The 25,066-nt window shown below is 37.9% G+C and overlaps 1 protein-coding gene and 2 long non-coding RNA genes across 6 annotated transcripts; all 3 read right to left on the reverse strand.

Moving 5' to 3' along the window:
* Positions 1–1,119: 1,119 nt before the first annotated feature.
* LOC149009382 (uncharacterized) lies at positions 1,120–8,949 on the reverse strand. Of its 2 annotated transcripts, none has more exons than XM_089162257.1 (8): positions 8,805–8,949; positions 8,591–8,700; positions 6,722–6,917; positions 6,512–6,604; positions 5,276–5,335; positions 5,080–5,154; positions 3,166–3,246; positions 1,120–1,802 (listed from the first exon to the last, which is right to left on the reverse strand). In XM_089162257.1, the coding sequence occupies exons 2-8, from the start codon at positions 8,629–8,631 to the stop codon at positions 1,548–1,550; spliced, it is 801 nt and encodes a 266-aa protein (XP_089018383.1). In that variant the 5' UTR covers positions 8,632–8,700; positions 8,805–8,949; the 3' UTR covers positions 1,120–1,547. The 2 variants fall into 2 exon arrangements, with proteins under 2 accessions (XP_089018383.1, XP_089018382.1); XM_089162256.1 differs by having other exon boundaries at positions 8,822–8,910.
* Positions 8,950–9,045: 96 nt separating this feature from the next.
* LOC149009383 (uncharacterized) lies at positions 9,046–12,609 on the reverse strand. 3 transcript variants are annotated; one of them, XR_016174785.1, is made up of 4 exons: positions 12,561–12,609; positions 12,337–12,400; positions 10,513–10,786; positions 9,046–9,221 (listed from the first exon to the last, which is right to left on the reverse strand). It is a non-coding gene; the product is annotated as an uncharacterized LOC149009383 (long non-coding RNA). The 3 variants fall into 3 exon arrangements; XR_016174784.1 differs by lacking the exon at positions 9,046–9,221 and adding an exon at positions 9,747–10,242; XR_016174783.1 differs by lacking the exon at positions 9,046–9,221 and having other exon boundaries at positions 10,488–10,786.
* Positions 12,610–15,617: 3,008 nt separating this feature from the next.
* LOC149009384 (uncharacterized) lies at positions 15,618–24,582 on the reverse strand. The gene is made up of 5 exons (XR_016174635.1): positions 24,008–24,582; positions 22,975–23,661; positions 21,799–22,638; positions 21,243–21,323; positions 15,618–15,817 (listed from the first exon to the last, which is right to left on the reverse strand). It is a non-coding gene; the product is annotated as an uncharacterized LOC149009384 (long non-coding RNA).
* Between the last annotated feature and the right edge of the window lie 484 nt (positions 24,583–25,066).

Here is a 25,066-nt window from a genome sequence, read left to right on the forward strand (position 1 = left end):
CCAAGTATAGTAATCTCAATACCACCACTAATCAGACTCTGTTCTTACATTATCAAACAAAATCCACAGGTTCTTAGGACTCATGACAAAACCCTGGATCCTAAGATCGAATTACTAAGTAAGATTGGGGGTTGTTGGTTCTGCACGATTTAACTTTTTGTTCGATCTTTGCTGAAGTTATTTTCCCTAAAGGAAGACATTCATCCAGGCACTGGAAACCATGCTTAACTGAAATCTAAAATATATTAATCTAAAATCTGCATTACGTTAGCTCTTAATCATTAAACCGGGGGGAGGTTGCGGCGGGATGATGATGGGACACATCCAAAACCGGGGGACATGACCACCCAGTTGAGCCTTCGACAAATCCATCCTCATAGCCCAATATGTTTTGGATTTCAGTTCAGCTAATGATTCTTGGAGATAAGAAACGCTTGACATATAGTTGTCTTTGCATGTATTCAAGCACTTGTTTGATGCCTCGTCTTTTGCTGTCTTAAGGAGATTCTCAGCATACAAACGATTGCTAGTTGCCTTCTTGATCGCAATGTCGACGAAAATATTAAGAATGCCAGGAAGAGTGGACTTCAATTAGTTGTGAGGGTCTGATTGAAGCAGCGATACACAGAGGTGGTAGTTGTCTGTGCTCTTACATGTTTGGAGAATCAGGTCGTGATCACTCTTCAATGCTGATGCAGAAACTTCAGGTAAACAGAATGAAAGAGTCGGAGAGAGTGAAAAAGAGAAGAGAGAAACCCCTTCATGGCAAGCCATGGATGGGTTGGTGAGAAATGTTAGAATGTTGAGCTCAATTTATTAGAGCTTTTTGTTCCTTTTCCGGTAAGAACTAAATGAGGCAACAAAATAAATGGAAGGAAAATCTTAATAATTTATTAATGTAAATCTTTTTTGTATACCGTATTATATATTACTTCCCGAAGGATTTGGGTAAGAAACGTTTTTCCGTTTTTTTCGTAAACAATGTGTGAAATGGAGTTGAGATTCTCCACCATGTATTCTCCTTTTCTTTATCATACATTAGAGGGGCCATTTTATAAAAAGAAAATTTCCATAGACAAGCTTAGTAGCTCACTTGCCGGTCGGAGGGATGTAGAAAAATCTTGAGTGAGATATAGAGAAGAATAATTTGAGAAAGAGAGAATAAATACCTGATAATCGTGGAGAAGATTTAGGAAAACTTCAATGTCTACTAATTACTCTAATGTTTTATCATTTATGAAATTTTTGAGAGAAAAACAGGGAATGAAAGGGAAGATTAAGGAGAGAATAAATAAGATGAAAATATGAGAGAAATTCATGGATCTTGAATTAATTTATAATTAAAATGTACCTTTTACTCCTTAAAACTAGGGTTTAATGGTAACCATCATATCCGCTGGGCTCTATGTACCTCATATCACGGGCATCATCAGCGCACAGGGGGCTCTTTGGCTCTTTGAACCTCCTATCATGAGTAACAATCTATCATTCTTACCAAGAAGACCCTATTGTGTACATAAATCATATATTGTATTTTCTTGTAGATACTAATATTTTAATTTCAAAAAATATATTATAATATCTTTACTTTTATGATAAATAAATAATACATACAACACAATGATATAAAGAAATTGTCTGCCCTCACTATTAGAAACTTCGTCTCCTTCCAAACCTGAGGAACAGCATTCTATAACGTTGTGAGGTCGATTACGCTGTGAGACTGATCGTATATCCCATGAAAGTACCTGCTTGATCAAGCTCTGGAACTCATCTGGCGATGCATAGAGTGATGCATTCACCTGAAAGGGAGGGGAAAAAAATAAAATAAGTTAAAGACCAAGCTTATGAGATGGCATCCATGATGTGGTGCTGTTGCACAGCTGCCAAATAAGCAAACCCATCATGGTAACATGAATAAAAGATGATAGTCCCTCCAAAAGGAATTTTATTTGTCCTAAAATGAAAATGGGAGGCTAACATTCTTTGATGAACAAGGAAAGAGAGAAAGGTACATCAGATAAGAAGGGTCAGTATATCTGGGATTTGTACTAATCAGATTGTAAGTGCCTCAATCATATGCTTTGACTGCTTTCTTTGAAGACCTAGTCTAGATTCCTCAGTGATGTAGTAGACCTTCAATGGCTGAACAAGCTTGACCCACACTGCAAATCTAGATAATAATAATTGGTTCCAAACTGGGTTTTTAGTTCCACAGGGGTATCCGGAGTCTATTGTATATTTCTTACAGAGATATCTTGTAATTTGAATTTAACTTTATTATATTGGATGAGTTATCTCTACTAGCAGGTCAAGAGTCTGATGGAGTTCAAGCTGGTTTTAAATTTCCTTTCAGTTGCAGATTGTGATTAGGAGCAGGTCATGGACTAGTTGCTTCAACGATTCTTAGAGTCGAATAATTAAGCATTGAGTGGTGTACTGGATTTTGGCCTTTTCTCATGATTGAAAACTGATGCCTGTCTGTACCAGATTTGGTTGACCATTCTGATCTCTCTTCTTCTGTAGCTCCATTGTTCCCTTAAAAATACATGAGCTCACTGCAACAACCTACACCTCAGACTTACTTACAACCACACAATATGAAGAGTGGAAAACAAGGAACAATGTAAAAGCTAGGACAGACAAACCAATACACACTGAAAAATATTCTCTACTTACGGTGCAGAAGGAATTTATCAAAATCATGACCCTGAAACAGTCTCTAATTTTAGATTATCTCAGAACAATCTTCCCACTTCCTGTTTAAATCTCACTACACGACTTCAAGCACTCCAGACATGGATTTTGTCACAAGCCTTTTTTGTGGTCACCCAGGAAGAGGGATACTTTAATCCCTTACCACCCAAACTCCCATCAAGATTTGTAAGAATAAGGATAGACTTCATGATCTATAGGTTGATTCATCAAGAAAACTAGTTCCAATCAGTTGAACATACCCTGTCCTAATAGTGTCTCCATAAATTCTCAACACTCATCACGGAGTACAGTTAAAATTAGTACTGACATCCTTAGAAAATTCTAGAAACCATTGTACCGTCGAATTTTCAATATTAATGAATAAAGAGAATTGTAAAAAACAAGGACTTCTAAGTTCAAAAACAGACGAACTGATAGATGGGATGATTAATGCAAACAAAAACTTACAGCTGTCACCCAGCAATCGGCAAGAGAGGAAGAGAATTCCTGGGAGAAGTTAATAGATGCAACGGCTAGCAATTTGTCCTCCTGAATAGATTAGACAAGCAACACAATACAAGAAATAATTTATAAAAATGTTTATCAAACTTTATGCAACTTTCTAACCTCACACACACAAAGAGAGTAGGAGATGAATTTAGCATACCATGTCGAAATCCAATTAATAATATTTCCTTCCAGAATTCATGCATCTATGACATCAGGAGAGCAAAACCATCCTTTTTTTTTTTTTTTTTTGGTAATAAAGAGTAGAGTAAAGCAATCTAAAGTGAATTTGTGGATGTTGATCATATTGGCAGGTACATATGTGGGAGCAGTTGTTCAACCCGCTTAACCCGAAATGATGCAGGAGCAGATTATATTAGTTTTATACAATTTAAATTTTACAAACAGCAAATAATTAGCTGAAACCTGCTTTCATGCTAAATGCACAGGGGAACTCAAAGGACCATGGCAGGAGGTGCAAAAGCAGGATATGCGAATCTACCAAAAAATATTATGTCAGGATACTTGCCCTTGTGATCAAGTTTCTCTTTCAAAAGCATAATGAGTATGACGACAAAACAGAGGAATGTACAGAAAGAGTACCCATGCAAACAAACAAACCTTTGAAATTCCCGTTGAAAAGAAAAAAGACCGCCGGAGACATCACTAAACCAACAGATACCTCTTGCAAAGAAGAATTCCTAGAGAATTTCCCAACCCCCGTCCAACCTATCCGATCGATATAATAAAGAAATCACTCTCTATGTGGTCGAATAGTGACCAGCCCTATTTGTATGCATCCAGACGATGGGCACGTTCCAAGATCTCCTGCAACGAGAACCTAACACATCGTTTAGAGTGGCAAACAAGATTTGACCCATTCTCGTGAATGCACTTCAAGAGATTGTCAAGGCAGCAAGTCAATGTTTAGAACTTCAGAGGTGAAATATTCACTACCATGTGATGATTAGTGGACAACCCCCCCCCCCTCTCCTCCCAAATAAAAGTAAATAATATATAAATAAATAAATAATTAAAGGGGTATCACAAGAAACAAGGATCACACATGGAAAATAGATAAAAGGCACCCAACAAGATGCTAAGTACTTCAAAGCAGTGAGCCAACTCCCAACAGAAAAGTCAACAACAATAAAAATTTTATTTCGGTAGATCGATACATAGCATAGGAAAAGATATTAAGGTTCAAGAAAAGAATGAAGTCAAGTGCCCCAATTGGTAACACCAGACACAAGCATGAGTTTGCTACTTTTAACTAGTCACTCTCATGACTCAAGTTGCCGAATATAAACTGTATGCAACCAAATAGCAAGTAGTTACACCAGATATATGCATGAGACAGTTGAGTAGTATAAAGATTTTTTTTTTTTTTTTTTTGGGGGGGGGGGTTTGGAGGGGGAGGGAAGACAACGGTTGGTAGACCATAATTGTAGCCCTGAGGTCAGGGCATCGCAACAGTCACTTAGCAAATTGCGTAGGAAAAATGCCTCCCCCCCCCCCCCCCCAAGACTCGGAAGCCTTTGGCACCAGGTTCACCCATTTTAGTATCAAGTTTGCATAGGTACTAAAAATCTGGTCTAAAGATTAGGGATGATGCAACCACAAAAGGAAGCATATTGGCAATAACCATCTTCAAACAACACTAAGGTGTATATAAAACTCAAATCAGTTTTGCCAGTCTGAACAGAGAGCTTGTGGATAAAACCGTCCTCACTGAAGTGATAAATTTCCAAAATATGAGTCACTCTCCAAAAAGCAGAACAAAATTTTGATACAGTACTACGATAAAAACTATACATGTTTTCTACATACAGAGAAACTGCACCAAGTGGAAACCTATAAGAAAGAGAGAATTACCATTACCCACTTAGGCACTGTTGCTTCCGGGATGCTGTCGCAATATGGTAAATAAGGTTTGACATCAAGTACAGACTGTTGATTAAAACAGTTATAACAATTAAGGAACCTCTTTGAGGCTACAATAACAAGCAAGGGACAAAACACACATGGATATTTCTATGCCTGGATCACATAAGCAATATAGGAAACTTACCGTGCCATCAACCAGGTCCACACCAGAAAGAAGAACCATACGTCCTTGTACTGCCTCCACCTAGAATGCCAAAGGATGAAACCCATTTAGATAGATGAATATATGTATTTATATCATACTACTAAATAGAAGTATGATATCCTTTTTCGTGGAAAAATTCACTCCCAAAATCAACTTTTTCATTTATACGAATTTATGATAGCTAGCTCGCTCACTCTCATGATGTTTCGAAATGACCAGAATTTGTTGATATTCTTTTGTTTTGACAATGGGTGCAATGAATCCAGAGCAATACTTAGGTCTCACCAAGTTCCTGTCAAATCACAGTTTCAGAGAAAATTCATCCATGGTTTGGAACCCTCGGTATAAAAGTCAAGGTTTTGAACAAAATGGGTTTAAATTTTAGTCATGTTGACTGGATTTTCAAACGGAAGGACATCAAAGCAAGGTAACCATCTTCTTAAAACATCCCCTGCACCTAGAAATGCTGATACACAAGCTTACAGAGCTAGTTAACAATTTTAGAGTCAAGGATGGGCACTATAGAGAAGTCCCCCTGCTCCTTCCAGCCCAGTCCCTCTCCTCCGTCTGAAAAGAAATAAAAATAAAAAAACCACTAGCTCTGGAAAAGTTAGCAGAGTGCCCAACCCGCACTCCAAGACTAACTATATTATGTTGAGTAGGCTAAGGCTCTACGAAGGGGTAAAAAGAGAGACTACAAGAAAGCTGCACCAATTGTCCTCGTACATCGCCTAGCGGCTTTATCGGGAAAGCTAAAGCAGATATGAAGCTCAAATTAAGCCATGGAACTGGTATTTGAGTTATTTCAGCAGTAATGAAACTCATGACTTAAGTTGTCCATGAAGAAGTTGAACCTGTCCTCTTTTTCGTGGATGGACCTCGCTAAAAATCCTACAATGACATTGCTGAACAAGCGTCATAGCCATAGGAAGTGTATTTGTTTGGAGTATCATACTACACAGAAGGGTAAAACTTTCCTTCCTTTCAGGGTTAAATTATGCCATAAAAGATGTTTATTCCTCACATGAGATCCAAGATTCCATGAGAAATGAAGTACAGATTAGCAACGGCTTTTAACTTTTCACCATAACAAGTTACAGAGTGCAATTATGATACTTCAATGCCCCTCACGCTATAAGCCGAAAGTAGATATTCAAAATACATTTTGTGGGGCATACAAGATTTATATTATATTCATGCATAATTCAGACTTACTTTGGCAACTGTAAGCCCAATAGGGCATAGTCGATGTGGAGATCTAGTAGCAAAGACTCCCATTTTGCAACCTTTAAGTCTTGGTACTCTAACCTGTTCATTTTAAAACACTTCCAGCCACCAGTTGATAGGAATCTCATGAACATAAGAAACAAATAGTAAATGAATGTAACCTATATAAATAACAATAGTAGAGTATCATAGACATACCTTTGCCTTGAACTTTGATTGAGCTGGTTGCTTCCATAACTTTTCCAGGTCTGTATTTAAATGAAAAACATAAAGAATCCAACAATGAGAATACTCTCCAAGACCTTCAAGGGCAGCTGGAGGAACCCGGCCAGAATCAAATATTAAACATGCTCTAGCAAGAGGTACAAGCAGAGGTTGTCTTGGCGTCCCATTTCTGTAGAAATGAAAGTGATAGATAATGTGACATATAGCGTAATGCAACTATACAAGTACCTTGGTCAAACACTGGGCATTACATGCCATGCAAACATAAACGGATTGATATACACGAGAGTAGGCAGCATTTGGAACCTAAGTAACCTAATAGAATCAAAGATAAAAGAGCACATATAATTTAATTTTCTTTGCCTCGAACTAAATCCAATATCCACAGCAAGAAGTATCTGCAAATAATATAGCTGATACAAAAGCCCCCAAAAAAATTCTCCAGTCAATGCTCTCTCTCTCTCTCTCTCAAACTTGAAAATATTCATTTAGATACTTCTTCTTCAAATCAGACATGTGGTATCCCATTTTTTCACCAATTTCATGGACAAGTTTATCACCGTCCAAAAAGATTTGGAAAAAAATTGGCCTCCATTTAGATCTTCAAATCAGACATGTGGTATCTCATTTTTTTCACCAATTTCATGGACAAGTTTCTCACTGTTCAAAAAGATTTGGAAAAAAATTGGCCGTCAGAAGTTCCATAACAAAATCTTGGCCTAATAACACCTTGCTTGGCTAAATTACAAACACAGTTATTAGCAGACAGAAACTTCCAGTGAAACAAGATCATATTAGAAGCTAATGGATAATTTATCTAAATACATTAATCTCAAGGAGCACTCAGGGAAATTAGCTCAATCTCGCACAATGCCAGCTCATAACCTACTCCAAAGACATTGGGGATGCAAGCCCACAGGAACAGCAGCTCAGTCTTGTTATTTCTTTTTAACCTATAGATCGACAACACAAATCATAGTGGTCACAGCACCTAGGTGGTGCAGGGCCTTGGAAACTGGAAAGAGGGCAAAAGATCAAGTCAATGCCAAGAGGGAGTCAGCCTAGTTAACCAAGGTGCCTGCACATTAGGTAATGCCTTGAGAACTCTTGAATACAGACCAAGAAGGAACTCCCCACATAAGATGTAAATTATTCCAATAATTGTCAGGCAGGTAAAATAAGAAGCACAGTTAATGTTCAGCTTCAAAAAAACCTTAGGAGGCATGTGGACATCAATGCTGGTCTTTCTGCTCTGACAGTGGAAAAAATTACAGGCCCCCAATCCCTATTATTGTGCTCATTTGTCTCTTCATGCCATTGTGAGGCTAGGTTCCCAGTGGTTTTCCAATAATACTTCAATGAGTGGTGAACAAGAGGAACAGAAGATTATTCAAAGGCTGCCCTTATGGGAAGAAGCTGTAATGAAAAGGTTTTGCAGTAATGATGGCCTTGTACATGTTAGCACTCAACAATCAACATTACTGACTACAAGCTTAATCACCCAGGACCATATCTGCCCACTAAGTAAAGCATGTGAGACGCCTACAGTTGCCTAATTCACATTCACTACCATTTACTTGGTCATCCAACGATTACCACTGAACAATAAGCATGCATTTTCAGACAGGCTGTTACCAATTTTATCAATGCATGCTGAAATAGATGTGCGTCTAAGCTCTCCACATATGTATTTTTCCACTATAAATTCTATGCGTATATGTTCAACAGTATAACTAATTAATAGTTTAAAAACCAAATCTCATCCCCCCCCCCCCCCAAAAAAAAAAAAAAGAACAAATAAATAAATAAAGAATATCAATTGTTATCAGGGAAGGCAATTACCTTGTGGTAAAGCATGACTGAACGACAGCAATGGGTGTCATGGGATAAGACACTAGCTCCAACTCGTCAGAACTACGTTTTGTGACCTGTGTCAATGCTTCCCTCAAAGCCTACAGGGAACATTTCCAACCAACAATATGAACTCGTCTAGATTAAAATAACCAATGAAAATACAAAGATGAATGAAACGGACTTTCAGGTAGGAAGAGAGTACCTTCTGAGATACCCTACCTTGCCTCTCAGAAGCACATTTCTCTAAGGAGGCCCTGAGAGAGGTCTCAAGTTCACGAACCTTGGACCTCAAACCCCTCGACTTTCTCCTGAAAATGAGAACTTCCACACGAGCAAACGAAGTCAAATTCTTCCAATACAGGAAATGAAACGGATATAAGAGAGATTCCTCCGATCAGCGGAGGCGGACAAGTACCCAAAACAGCTATCGAAGCGGAAACCGTCGCAACGACTAACGCGATGGACGCCCTTAGCCACTTCGCATTTTCGGAGGCAGCCATGGCCACGAGGTGCTTCTCAACACCACGCTAGCCTCAGTGTCTTGCTGCTCTGCGCCGCAATAGATTGCGGACTCAGGTAGAAATCGACAATAGATCGGCCGCTAGAGATCGAAATCCATCTGGCATCGTGAGGGATCCGAATCAACAAGAGCCGCTTCGACCCGAGGTAAAGAGCCAAGAAGGACAACGGTCACCAAAGGCTAAAGAGGTTTATAGAAGGCATTTTATGATCAAGGGAACAGTTCCTTGTGAAGCTTACGATCATGGGATTTTTATTTGCGGCAGCAGCTGCCTGCTGCTGCCGACGGCTGAGATTAAGCCATGTCATCATGATTTAACTGAATGGTTGAGATTTAAGCATGAGGGATTGATGTGTAAATATTAGTTTTTTGTTTCACACTTTAAGGATTGAATTTTATTAATTTACAATGTTTCATCAAGTACCTCGGAACCCTAGCGAAACCTATCATGTCTGTTTCTTTCCTTCGCCACCCCTGAAGAAGCAGCAGCCGAGCGTCGCCGCCGGAAGCGGTGGCTTCGAATCGAACCCCCTCTCAATTCCTTCTGTCACTCCCAACCCCAAAGAACATCGACCCATAAACCCTAACCCTAATGCTCCCAAAATCCGTCTCTGTTCTCTCACCGGCAATCGCCTCAACCTCCACAACCGAATCCTTACCCTCATTCGCCAGAACGATCTTGATGAAGCTGCACTCCTCACTCGGCATTCAATTTACTCCAATTGCAAACCCAGGCGATTCATCGTCTTCAAGAAAGAAGAATAAGGTAATACGAAGCATGGTGACAACCTCCGAGACCACTTCTGATGACACACAGTATACATATTATTCCCAAATAATAAGAATCGCTCTTCAAATGGAAGCAATCCACCCAATTTCTTAGCAAAAACAATACACGAAAACCCAAATTACCTTCCGAAACAACCACGCCCAGATGCATACATAAGAGAAAAACCAGAGAAAAACCCAGATTTTCCAAAACCCAGTTCGATTTGTTGTTAGCAAAGTTGAAACACAACAGATACACACTAATAAATCAGGAATCTATCAGTGTTACTGTCACCGGAGTGCCCTGGTGTTGCCGTGATCGTGCTCCCGAACATTGTCCGTCATCTGAGAACTGAGAAGACAACATGGAGAGATAGGGTTTTTAAATACCGAGTGAAGGAGAGGGACTTAGTAAAGTAAATTAATAAAATTCAATCCTTAAAGTGTGAAACAAAAAACTAATATTCACACATCAATCCCTCATGTTTAAATCTCAACCATTCAGTTAAATCTTGATTACGTGGCTTAATCAGCAACAAAAGAATTAAGTGTGGAAAGAACCAACAAACATAACCCAATAACTCGTGGATCGTGATAACTATAAAGGAGGGAAAGAAATTACTAGTCATTACACGTGCATCCTGTTGATCACTAGAGAGATTTCACTTCTAAACCATCAATGCTCTAAAATTCTCTGCATAAGCCATGGAAGATTATATCTGTATACAGTTTCGATACATCCAAATAGATATTTAACTTACCATCCAAAGGACTTCTTTTTCTCTTTTAAATGTTCCATTAGCTGCTTCCAGAAGAAGGGATAGGTTGACAAACTTAATTGTGAGATTCATATCGTCCAGCATGAACATGATTAACATCATCTGTATGCCAAGCTACTGCATAAGGGAAGGAAAAATCCATAGCATTAGGATGTATAACAATGAACTAGGACACCATGCAAAGCAAATACATCTGTATTCTAGTTCATAAGTGAAGTACATAAAGAAGCTTTGCATCCAGGTTCTGGAGGTGAATCATATATCATTGGGTTCATTCATTTTATAACCAGAAACAGGCCCTGTTGCATAACTTGTATCGCAGCCTTTGCTTTTTGAACATCATATGCCCATGAAAATGATGTAAACAGCTCCTAGTAATGTATTAAAATAAAAATAAAAATAATTAATTCAAATGGCTGAGAAGATTTCACAAGCTTGGAAATAGGATACTCAAAACATTACCATTTGGCAGCTCTGCCTTTTGAGTACTCCATCTATTAAGAAATAATAATGACAAGTTTACATGCACATTTATGAAGTACGTGTACTTAAACAACCTCTCTTTATGGGCATCCCGATTCAAAAACTAGATAGAGGAGTAGCAACCTATAAGAAGAATACACAATGATAACCAAAAATATATTTTAAAATGGTCACATTTTGAAGTCAATACATATTGGAAAACAACCCCTATGGCTGCTGAATGTATTGCCTTCAAATTCACTTCCAAAAGAAAAAAACACTTCTCCTATTGAGCCAAAATACAAATAAAGAGTATATTACCATCGAAGGAATTCCTGTCATTTTTTATGATGTGAAAACACTTAAAACACTACCCAAGGTCACTGTGACTCATAGATCCAAACTCCCCACATCAGCTAGAATTTTCAGTCAAAGGCATCTTCCTTGTTCCTCATTCAAAAGAGTTGCTATCTTTTCTTCTAGAGCAAACAACAACAACAACAACAATAAGCCTTTTCCCAACTAAATGGGGTCGGCTACATGGATTCTTGCCCTCCAATCGGTTCTGTTCAAGGCCATGCTAGATACAAGGCCTAAGCTATACATACCCTTTCTCACCACTTCTCCTAAGGTTATCTTAGGTCTACCCCTAGCTCTTCTAGTTCCTTCAATATGGATTATATCACTTCTAGAGCAAACATCAAATAAAATACTTCTCTCTTTGTCTAGGAAACACAATATGCCCTCGGACCACTGAATCCATACCAAGCCTCCCTTTTCCCGATGATGAAACAAATCTATGCTCTGCGTCAATTACCCAAAAAAGAACATCGGGATTCTTGACCGCAGACGAAATAAACAAAGAAGGATATGGGAAAACAGAAGCCCTCATGATGATCAATCAATAGGTGAAGCTGAATAGCAGGATAAGATAACAAAAGCATTGCCAGGCTTCAGTCAGTTCCCCACCCCCCCCGTTATGGATATCCCAAGGAAAAGACTCATTGATGTTACCTCGGAGTTTGAGTTCTGCTCTCCAGCCTCCCTCTTGAAGGCTGTTGTCCCCCCTCCCCCCCCCCCCCCCCCAATACATTCTTTTCGCCATTTGGAACTCTTTAATAATATTTACTTATTCATCAAAAAAAGAAAAAGCAAACATTTTATTTGCTCCATGTGACCTTGTGTGAAATAAAAAACCATCTCACCTTCCAGAGGAATCAACAAGAGTGATTGTACAAGCTCTCCAAAGAACAAAATTGATCTAGTCACCTATAAAGCCATACAATAATAGAAAGGAACTAAATTAGCAACAAAAGACCCAAATGTAGCCCGAAAGCAACGACTATTACAACAAGACACCTTTGCAACCGTTAAGCATTTTCAAAGGAAAAGAAAAAAAGGGGGGGGGGGGGGAAATAAGTCATCTCACCACTATTCTGCTAATCATCAAGAAATTTGGCTATAGACTTTCGAACCTCGAAATTCTCCACATGGGCGATGGAAGATTTATAAAAATAAATAAGGTCTTAGGAACATGCATATAATCCCGCAATAATGAACATCAATAACGTAATGTCTAGGCCAAGTTACAAACAAAAGAAAGTAATATTTGAGAAGTGAATTGGAACTTACAAAAATGTTAAATATACAAGGCATTTGAAAGTAGTAACAAAATGAAGTAGAAGACCCACCTTATGCAAAAAAAAAGAAGCAACCAATCTAGAACTCAATAAATGTAGTACGAAAAAAGTTTGTATGCAAGTTTTGAAGTCAAGATCGTAAATCACCCGGTTACATTCTTTTAATCACCAGAAATTGGCTATTTTGTAACATAACTTGCATCCTTCCGCTTTTGTGAACATCAAATCATCCATGGAAACAACGTCAAGCATCTACAAATAAGACAGCTTTCAAGATTTTGCTTAAGGAATTCAGCATCACAAAAAATACAAACCATTCATGCCAACTTGAGTCATTAATAGTTTGTGAAATGTTTAAAATTTAACATCCTATAATCTTCAAGATTTTTTTCTCCTACTAGCAATGATACAAGTCCTCTTATCCACTGTAGCAATGTCTACACAGCCTTGCCTCTCGCTTCCACATATTTTGTGCTTCAAGGACTTTATATCATTTATTATGGTGGTAAAACATTAACCCTAGTGGGCTTGGTCATTGTGACTCATAGGTCCAACCTACTCACTTAAGCTAGAAATTTCAGTCAAAATCAACTCCTTTGTTCCTCATTCATAGGACCTACTATATTATCTTCCTAAGCAAACAGCAAACAAAATACTTCTCTCTTTGTCTTTGTCTAGGCAAACCCACCCTGAATCTACACCAAGCCTCCATTTTCCTAAAGATGAAACAAAAGTATGCTCTGAGTTGATGACCCTAGAAAGAAAATCAGGATTATGGATAAGAATAAAGGAACAAGGATATGGGAAAATAGAAGCCTTCATGATGATCCACCAGTAGGTGAAGCTGGATATGAAAACAACTTACTTGCTCCATGTGTGCTTGGATGAATAAGAAAACCCTCTCACCCTACTAAGAAATCAACAAGAGTGATTGCACAAGCTCTCCGTAGAGCAACATAGAGCTAATCACCTATAAAGCCACTCAATAACAGGAAGGAACCAAAATCAGCAACAACTTGTTCAGACACCCTTGTGATAACTATTAAGCATTGACAGGAAAAAGAAGGTTGGGGAGGGCAACAGTCATCCCCCCCTAAATCCTGCTAATCATTCAAAAAAATCTACTACAAAACTGTCGAACATCAGAATTTTCTGTATTGGCCAAGGAAGATTTCTAAAGATAAGTAGTAAGGCCATAGGCTTCCAAATAAATAATAAGATCTTAGGCTCCCCAATCGATATTTAATTAAGCATTTGAAGGACATCTTTTCTCATTTGCATGTTAATTAGCCGCTTCAACTTAGAAACAAGGAGACATATCACCAGCAAGACATGAATCTCAGTAACATTATTTCTAAGCCAGATCAAACAAAAGGAAAGCTGATATTTGAGAAGCAAATAGGAGTCTATTTAAATGTTTTTCTTTTTTCCTTTTTTTGGATGAATGAAGAGATTCAATAACCAAAAGGGGAATACAAGAAACAGAGCATTTGAAAGCAGACAGGCACAAAGCAAAGCAACTCAGAGAAAAAGACAACGAAACCCCAAGGCTAACATAAATGTTAGGAAATATATATGGCATTTGAAAGTAAAATAATGAACTAGAAGACCCACCTTATGCAAAACGATGCTACGAAGTACGAAAAAGCTTTGCATGCAGGTTCTGAAGACAAGATCGTAAATAGTTACATTCTCTAAATCGCCAGAAACTGGTTCCTGTGTTACATAGTTGTCAAGGCATCACCGCATCACCGCATCACCTAGGAACCTGGTGTCACCTTCTGGCTTAGGTGACGCCTTTTCACCTTGGTCTCGCCTCGCCTTGACAACTATGCATTGTTACCTGACTTGTACCATTTGCACCATTTGCTTCTATGAACATCAAATCATCCATGGAAACAAAGTTACAGTCGCAAATAAAACAACTTCAAGGATTTTGCTCGAGTACTTCAGCATCCTAAAACATCACAACAAATATGAACCATCCATGCCAACTTCAGTCATCAATAATTTGTAAGAATGTTCAAAAATTTTAAATCCTACAATCATCCATATCTTTTCTCTTGCTAACCAATCTTAGTCCCCTTTTGAAACTTTTGACCATACATTTCATATGTTCTAGCCATTCACATAGCATCACCAAATGATTCAAGTCCTCTCATCCACCATAGCAATGTCCACGCAGCCTTGCACCTGCTTCATGGAGAGCCTGTTCTATGTTTCAAACCCCAAACCCGATGATTGCAATAGTACAACTTAACCATTGCACAAAAGGGTCATCCCCCGAAGAATGACTCATTTATGGTTGGTAAAAGCATTTTCCCCACTGGTTCAGTGTGTCAATTTCACCCCAAAATCGTAATGACCTCTGAGTTTCAAGTGAACAAATTACCCAATTTAGCCACAAGATTAATCCCAAATGTAAAACATCCTTTATACAGTTAGACTTACTTCTTAACTCAACCATTCTACCTTGCTTTTTACAAATTAGGAAGTTGCAAGACTAGAAACTAGGACAGCAGAATATCCAAGCAAATGTAAAGAACCTAGCTCACCCAACCGTCGATATCAAGGTAATATTACCTCGGGGGCTGAAGAAGGAAACATTAAGCAAGCCATCCGAGAGAAGGTGTAGAGCCCTTGAGCGCCATTAATCCCCCTCTTATTCCCTTCCAATGTTTTCTCGGGCTTCACCGAAAAAGAATCATAGGAATTTATCATGACAAGTGGAGAAAAAAGGACAAGGCACATCAAATACAGCTTTGCTTCTATTTATGGCCTCCTAGGGTCTAGGATCACCTGTCTTGCAACCTAGTCGGTTGTAACTCACTCCCCAGATTTTCTTTTTTCACCTTCAGGGCTTTGGTAATGAATTTACGTATTCATCCAATAAAAAACATAGCTTTGCTTATCTTATTGCCTTCCTTCTAGGACATGCTAATTTGCACAGGTCGGCCACAATTTGCCATGTGCCTGCATGCTAGTAGTATCCTAGAATTCCCAATCATCACAACCTTTGTAACTCCTCCAATGAGCTTTCATGACTCTGATGAAAAATAAAAGTGGTAACAGCTGTAAAGATTCACAAGAAAATTCAGCAAGTACATATTCACTGATCATTTGTGGATAACTTAAAATCTTACAACCCTATAATCTTTCTAAGACTCCAAGGTTTTATCCCTATAATTAAACGTAGATTTATTGCAAGTTTGCAACCTACTAAGGATTCTTGATTAAAAGAAAGGACGTCAAATCACATAGTCTCATCTTCAGCCCAAATAGGAAAAGACGAACCATTCTTTGCACCTCCTTGAGTAACGAATGAGATAGTGTGAAGTTAAGGATTAAAATATCTCTTGTTCACGGAACTCTTTAGTTCCCTTACGAGATTTTGGAAATTCTGCTAGCATACCCAACGTAAGTTAATAGTGAATCACATGACATCATCAACTCAAGTTCTTCCATCCATTGTAGCAGATGTGTACACAGCCATGCACCTGCTTCTTAGAGAGGATGTATCCATATTTCAACCCAGCAACTAGGTGATTGCAATAGCACAACTTCACCGTTTTCCGCCCCCCCACCCCACCCCCCGGTAAGTGAAGGAAAATAGCATTATCTAGTAAAACAAGACATTGTAATCCTTGGCATGATCGGGGATGAAATATGTGCTTGCATAGCCTAAGGAGATTAAGGTAGCACAAGTTAACTGCTCCACCAATCTAAGCCGAGTTACGGGTATTTGGTAGAAAATTTTTCCCCACTTATAGTTTCACCCATATTGACCTATTAGTTTTAATGGAATAGGTCATAAATTCACAACATCAAGCACAAAGGTATTGCCATCCATTGTTCGCTTAGACTTGCAAAATCCTAGCATTATACCTCGCATCTACAGATTATGAAGTTACAGTATTAGAAATGAAATTAGGACACTTCAGAATATCAAAGTAACTAATTATTTTAAATCTCAAATGAACCAAAATTGACCAACTATCAAATGATCCAGATAACAAAACCTCAAAGGCAGGAAAAGGCCAGAATATACAAGCAGTCTAGACAATGGGTAGAAACCATAGTGCATTGTTAATCCTCCCCGCTTTCCCGTCCATATTTCTTGTGCTTCACTAGAAAAAGAGAGAGGAGAAAGAAAGGATAAAGATAGAGCACCTCAATATTATGCTTAACTTATCACCAGGGCTATCTTTCCCTCTAGTACTTCTAATTTTCATCAATTAACCACAACTTGTCTTGTGCTTTCATGATATTAGATCCCCGGAATTATAATCATCGCACAAACCTTTCTTATTCCTATGATGAGCTCTCATGACTCCGATAGAAATCACGGTAACGAATTAACGAAAGTTCATAAAATAAAAATCCTAAACAGGTTTAGTAGAATCACTGCAAAAAGTCAAAACCATTAGTATATTTTCTCAAAAAGATCAAAATGTAAGAAAGGAATGGAAGGATAAAAGTTGTCTAGAAAGTCTCTCATAATGCATAACGGCAGTTGTTTATTCTATACAATTAAAATATATTACCCATGCCCTCCAAGGAAAAGGACCATTGTTTTTCCCGGGATCTTGGCTCTTCTTTTTTGGCCGACTAGTAGGTTGTAATTCCCCTTCCCCCCTACCTTGTACATTCTTTTCTCTCCCCTTACGAGGCTTTGGTTAATGAATTTTTTCATTCATGAACCCAAGGGACTGGTACTGAGTTTATGCACAATACAATCAGATAAAGAAATAGGATTACAATTGTTCGAAATCAAGCTTTAAACAATCAAAACAGTAGCTGAACTGAAAGGAAAACAGAGAAGAAGAAGAAGAAGAAGAAGAAGAAGAAGAAGAAGAAGAAGAAGAAGAAAAGAGGAGAAGAAGCAGCAGCAAGAGCGAGCTGCGATTCTAGATAGAACTCCTAGAATCGCAGGCTGACTTTATTTATAGATTCGAATGTCAATGTTACAGCTTGAGAGACAAGAATACTTGTCTTCTAAAAAGGATATAAAATACAACCCATGGACAGAATTCACTAACTCAAAAATCTGTCCCAAATAGAAAATACAGAAAACGAAAGTTTTAAAATAGAAACCATGCAACTCAAATTCTTCAAAACTTGTGCACCAAGGATCCTTCTGTAAAATTAAAAAATAACATGAGCACCAAGTCTGCTGCCTGGGTCATGCGCACAAAGGCAGCAGCCTTGACTCTTGCGCAATTCTCAACAATAATATTATCCATATCTAAGCATCCCTTGGCTAGGATAATTAAGCACCCAATGAAGTTTCTAACCAACTATAAACACTATAGTCACCCATCCTAAGTACCAAAAAGCTATTCAATAATTCACCCGGAAAAAAGAGCTATTTAATTAGCCACAGATGGTAACAATTATGGAAATCCAAGATAAACACATATAAAACAGGCCATTATATATACCTGCTAAAGCTAAGGCAAGATAACACTCGAAGGACTTCCATTTCTGTATTAAATATTCCACTAGCTACTTCTAGATAAAAAGAGGGAGAGGTTGACAAAATTCATTGGGAAAAACATATCATCCAGCATTAACGTGAACATGATTAACATCATCTACATGCCAAACTACCATAGAAGAGAACATAATATTCGATTAGTGAATGGAGGAGCGTACATAAATAAAGTAAAAATCCATAGCATTAGAGTGTACAACACTGAACTAGGATACCATGCAAAGCAAATGCATCCTTATTTTAACTCCTAAGTGAAGCACGTAAAGAAGCTCTGCATCAAGGTTCTGGAGGTAAATCATATATTATTGGGTTCGTTCATTTTATGCAAAAAAAGTGCAACCATTCTAGAACTCGTGAACTGAAGTACGAAAAAAAGCTCGCAAGCGTGTTCCCAAGACAAGATCATAAATCACCGGTTATATTCTTGTAATCACCGTAAACTGGCTATTTTGTCACATAACTTGTAGCTTTTGCATCCTTTACAATTGTGAATGTCAAATCATCACAAAAAATATGAACCATCCATGCCAACTTGAGTCATCAAAGATTTCAAAAACTTGCTAACGAGAATCACGATCAAATACACATTTCAAAACCCTACACTTGAGAGCTCCAATTTCACAACAATGGTGGCTTGGGTGAGCTTCCAAAGCCATCAAAGCCTGAAAAATATGGAATAATTAAATACCGATTGCCAATCAAATACGTATATACCAATTGATCTTCCAATACCATAACTATCTTTACCAGAATGCCATTTACTTAATAGTCACAATGAAATAATTAAAGATATTATGGGTTTGAATGCGTGCGTACATAGTACATACACTTACCAACCTCTTTATGGGGCATTTCAATTCAGTAATCAATAAAAGAAGCAAACAATGATGACTACAAATACAATTGAAATTTGACATCCTACTAATATCTTACAGAATTATTTACTCCCGCTAGCCGCGCTAGCTCCCTTTTTGAAACTTCCGATATCGGTTTGACCATACATTTCATATGTTTCTAGCCATTCACATGGCATCAGAAAATGATACAAGTCCTCTCATCCACCATAGCAATGTCTACACAGCCTTGCACCTGCTTCATGGAGAGGTTGTCTCTATGTTTCAAAACCCAAACCGATGATTGTCATTGCACAACAAAGCTCACCCACCGTAAGGCCATTTCATGCGAAGTTGGTTAAAACATCTACCCCACTAGTTCATCATGCCGCTTTCAATCTTATTGGCCTCTTAGTTTCAATTGGATAGATTGCCCAATTTAGTTACAGGATCGATCCCAAATGCAAAACATCCTTTATAATTTATGCGATTAGACTTAGTTTATAACCCTACCATTCTACATTACCTTTTACAAATTATGAAGTTGTAGTACAAAAAGCTAGGACAGCAGGATATATCAAAGCAAATGAAATTATTTCAAATCACAAGTGAACCTGGCTCACCCAACCATCAGATGTCAAGACAATATAACCTCAGGGGCATTGGTAATCCAGACAAGGTGTACAGCCCTTTGAGCACCATTAATCCTAATCTAATTCCCTTCCAAAGTTTTTTGGGCTTCACTGAGAAAAAAAGATAGGAATCTATCATAAAAGTGGAGAAAGAAAGGATAAGGCACATCAATCACAGCTTTGCTTCTATTCATGGCTTCCTGGGGTCAGGGCTCCCCTCTCTTGCCTCCTAGTCATCTGTAACCTACCCCCTTGTACTTTCTTTTTCCCCTACGGGGCTTTGGTAATGAATTTATTTATTCACCCCCGCCCCCCCCCCCCAAAAAAAAAAAAGGGGCCACAGCTTTGCTTATCTTATTGACTTCCTTCTAGGTCTGCTGATTTGGAACAAAGTTGGCTGCGGTTGTCATGTGCTTGCATGATAGTAGTATCCTGGAATTCCCAATCATCATGCAACCTTTGTAACTCCTCCAATGAGCTTTCATATCCCTAATGAAAATAACCGTAAGTGGTCAACAAAAATTCATAACTAAACAACTGTAAAGAATCACAAGAAAATTCAGCAAAGATATATTCACCGATAATTTGTGGAAAACTTGAAACCTTAAAACCCTAAAATCTTTCCAAGCCTACAAGGTTTTATCCCTATAATTAAACATAGATTTGTTGCAAGTTTGCAACCTAGTAAGGATTCCCTCAAATCCCATATTATTGAACCATTCTCTTCACATCCTTGAGTAACAAATAAGGTGTGCGAATTATGGATTAAAATATCTCTTGTTCATGCAAGCCTTCTCTAGTCCCCTTACCAGATCTTGGATATTGTGTTAGCATACACGTCATATGTTAAATAACGAATCACATGACATCATCAACACAAGTACTCCCACCCATTGTAGCAGATGCATACACAGCCATGCACCTGCTTCTTGGAGCGACTGTATCAATGTTTACCCAACAACCAGATGATTGCAATAGCATAACTTAACCGTTGCACCAAGCTAAGCAGACCTTTTACGTGTATTTGGTAAAAAGATTTTCCACACGTTTGGTGGGTCAGTTTCACCCATATTGACTTTGACCTATTAGTTTTGATGGAATAGGTCACATAACTTTAGAACATCAAACACAATTGTATATTGTCCATTGTACAATTAGACTTACTTGCAAAACCCTAGCATTATACCTTGCATCTAAAGATTATGAAATTAACAATATTACAAATTAGGACACCCCAGAAGATCAAAGTAACTAATTATTTTAAATCTCAAACAAACAACTTGACCAACTATCAAATGAACCAAGTAATGTAACTTTAAAAGCAGGAAAAGGCAAATTATGCAAGCAGTCTGGACAAGGGCTAGAACCCATTGAGCACCATCAATCATTCTCGCTTCCTTGTCTAAATTTTTTGTGCTTCGTTAGAAAAAGATAGATAAGAACTTTTCATTAGAAGTGGAGAAAGAAATAAAGATAAAGCACCTCAAAATGTAGGTATGCATAACTTCTCACCTGAGCCATCCTTCTTTCTAGTACTTCTAATTTTGCATGGATTAACCACAACTTGTCTTGTGCTTCCATGATATTAGATTCCTAGAATTTTAAATCATCAGACAAACTTCAAAACTCTCCCAGTGAGCTTTCATGAACATGATGGAAAAAACAGCGTAGTAATGAACATAAAAATTTCATTAATCCAAATCTTAAATGGCTTTACAAAATCACAACAAATTTTATGGTATCCATTCACTTATAATACATGGAAATTTTTGAATTTTAAACTCTAAAAACTACAAGGAATTTCCAAGCTATGTGTACCAAAAGTTAAAAATTGATGATCAAAGCCTACTAAGAATTCCTTGTCCATTTATGCTGCCCCCCCCCCCCCCCCCAAATCCAGATCAAAGCCTAATCAAAGGAAAGGACATACCCACATCATTATCTTCAGCATATACAAAAAGAACATTTCCACATCTTGAATAATTAGTAAGGTTCTTGAAAGCAATGTTTTCAAAGATCCTGTGTTTCATGGTTTTCTGCATTAGTACCCTTGAGAAATTTTCAATACCTTCACATGTTCCGAGCGATTGATATGGTATCATCAAATGAACAAGTCCTCCCATCAACTGCAGCGCACGTCTAGATAGCCACACACCTGCTTCACAGAGGCTGTTTCCATGTTTCATAACCCCAACTTTATGATCGCACTACCGCAATTTAATCGTTGCACAAATGCTCACCGACTCAAAGGACATTTCTTGTGCATTGGTTAAAACATTTTCCCCACTTGTCCAATAAATCAATTTCATTTGTAATGACTTAATTTTAATGGAGCAGGTCACGCAACTTAGCTACAAGACCAACCCCGCATGACAGCAATCCTTTATACAGTTAGACATACTTGCATACCTTAGCACTGTACCTTGCATTACAACTTCTGAAGTATATATTAGTAGAAATGCAGACAGTAAAATATCTAATTAACTGATCATTCCAAATATAAAATGAGTCTGACTCACCCAACCATCAAATAACAATAACCTAACCTCATAACCTGGATAAGGCCGTAGTATGCAAAGCGAGACGGAGAAGGTAGAGCCCTTTGAGCAACATCGATCCCCTTGTTTCTCTCCTGCCAAATTTTGTGCTTTTGTGCTTCACTAGAAATGGAAGATTGGAAAATGTATGAGAAGTCGAGAAACAAAGCATAAAGATAAGGCACATCAATCAATACACAGGTATGCATACCATGTTGCTGGTGTCATCTTTCCTTTCTAGGGCTGCTAATTTTGAACAAAGTTGACAATTTGCAAGGGCTTTCATGAGAGTAGTTCTGAAACTCCCTACCATCAGACACCTTTCTTATTCAGCAATGAGCTTTCATGACTCCAGTGGAAATTGCAGAACACTAATTAACAAAAGTTCATAAAATCAGAATCTTAAATGGGTTTAAAAGAAGCATTGCAAAATCGGCAGTATATTTTCTCAAAGATCAAAAGAAGAAAAAAATGTCAAGAAAAAAGTTGTCTCGAAAGTCTCTTATAGCAAGCAACGATGCATAATGGCAGCTGTTCATAAAATCGAATCTTAAATGGGTTTAAAAGAAGCATTGCAAAATCGGCAGATATTTTCTCAAAGATCAAAAGAAGAAAAAATGTCAAGAAAAACTTGTCTCGAAAGTCTCTTATAGCAAGCAACGATGCATAATGGCAGCTGTCCATTCTACACAACTAAAATATATTACCCGTGTCCCGAAGGAACAGGACCGCTGTTGTTTCCAAGGGTCTTAGCTCCTCTTTCTTTTCTCTTCCCTTCTAGGGCTCAGGTTAATGAATTTTTTTCATTCATCCAAATATATATATATATATATTACCTATGCTTTGCGTCAATGGTAACCTTCCCTCCTCCAATGAGCTTTCATGAACTTGATGGAACATAACCATAAGGGTCCACAAAAATTCATGAAATTTGAAACTGAACAGCTGCAAAGAATCACAAGAAAATTCAGCAATAAATATTAACTGATAATTTAAGGAAAACTTCAACTTTAAAACCCTATGAGTCTATGACCTTTCAAGCCTCCATGGTTTTATCCACATAACAAAATGTGGATTTATTGCAAGTTTGCAACCTACTAAGGATTCTTGATCAAAGGAAAGGACATCAAATTTCATAACATCATCTTCGGCCTAAATAGAAATCCATTAACATTCTCTAGGCATCCTTGAGTAACAAATGAGGTGTGTGAAGTTATGGATTAAAATATCTCTTGTTAATGACCGCCTTCTGTAGTCCCCTTACGAGATCTCAGCTATTGTGTTAGCATACACTTCATATGCTTATAGTGGATCACATGACATCAACAATACAAGTCCTCCCACTCTTTGTAGCAGATTTGTGTACACAGCCACGCACCTGCTTCTTGGAGAGCCTGTCCATTTTTAAACCCAGCAACCAGATGACTGCAATAGCAAAATTTAACAGTTGCACCAAGCTAAGACAACATTTTATATATATATATATGGTAAAAGAGTTTCCCCACTTGTTTACTGGGTCAGTTTCACCCTATTGAACTATTAGTTTTAATGGAATAGGTCACATAACTTTACAACATCAAGGCCCAAAACTATAACGTCCACCGTACGCTTCATCCACAGATTATTAACTTACAAAGCAGTAGAAATTAGGACATCTCAAAGCATATCAAAGTAACTAGTTATTTTAAATCCCAAATGAACCAACCATGACCAATTATCAAAACATCCAGCTAAGATTACCTCAAAGGCAGGACAAGGCCAGATTGAGCAAGCAGTCTAGAGAAAAGGCAGGACCCATAAAGCACCGACAATCCTCCTCGGTTTCTTGTCTAATGATTTTGTGCTTCAACTAAAAAAGACAGATGGAAACTTGTCATTACAAGTGGAGAAAGACAGGATAAAGACAAAGAACCTCAAAATGTAGGTATGCATAACTTATCACCAGGCCCATGTTTCCTTCTGGTACTTCATGGATTAATGACAACTTGCCTTGTGCTTCCACGATATTAGTTTCCTGGAATTTCCAATCATCAGATGAACTTCAAAACTCCTCCAATGACCTTTCACGAGCATGATAGAAATGCAGAGCAGTAGTGAACACAAAAATTTCATGAATCAGAATTTTTAACGGCTTCCAAAAACCATAATGAATCTAATGGTATCCATTCACATACAATTCAAGGTAACTTTAGAATCTGGAACCCTATAGTCTACAAGGAATTTCCAAGCTATGTATACCTATAATTAAAGGTTGACAATCCAAACCTACTAAGAATTTATGGTTGAAGGAAAGAACATCAGGACCCACATTATCATCTTCAAGCACATACAAAAAAGAACCTATCCAAATCCTTGAGTAACTAATAAGGTGCTTGAAAGTAATCGTTTCAAAGATCTTTTCTTTCATGGTTTCCTTCTTAAGAAATTTTCAATATCTTCACATGTCCCAAGAGAATCATATAGTACCATCAAATGAACAAGTCCTCCCTTCAACTGCAGCACATCTCTCTGCGTAGCCACACACCCGCTTCACCAGAGGCTGTTTCCATGTTTCAAACCCCCAACTTGATGACTGCAATGCTGAGACTTAACCGTTGCAAAATTGGCACACCCACCAAAAGGACATTTCCTGTACATTGGTTAAAACATTTTCTCACTTGTTCAATGGGTCACTTTCATTTGTAATGACCTATTAGTTTAATAGAATAGGTTACCCAACTTAGCTACAAGACCTACCCCACATGAAAACCATCATTTATACAGTTAGACAAACTTGTGTACCTTAGAATTGTACCTTGC

Source organism: Hakea prostrata, chromosome 7 (assembly GCF_041222555.1).
Source record: "Hakea prostrata isolate BN-2017 chromosome 7, UWA_Hpros_2, whole genome shotgun sequence".
Taxonomy (NCBI): Eukaryota; Viridiplantae; Streptophyta; class Magnoliopsida; order Proteales; family Proteaceae; genus Hakea; species Hakea prostrata.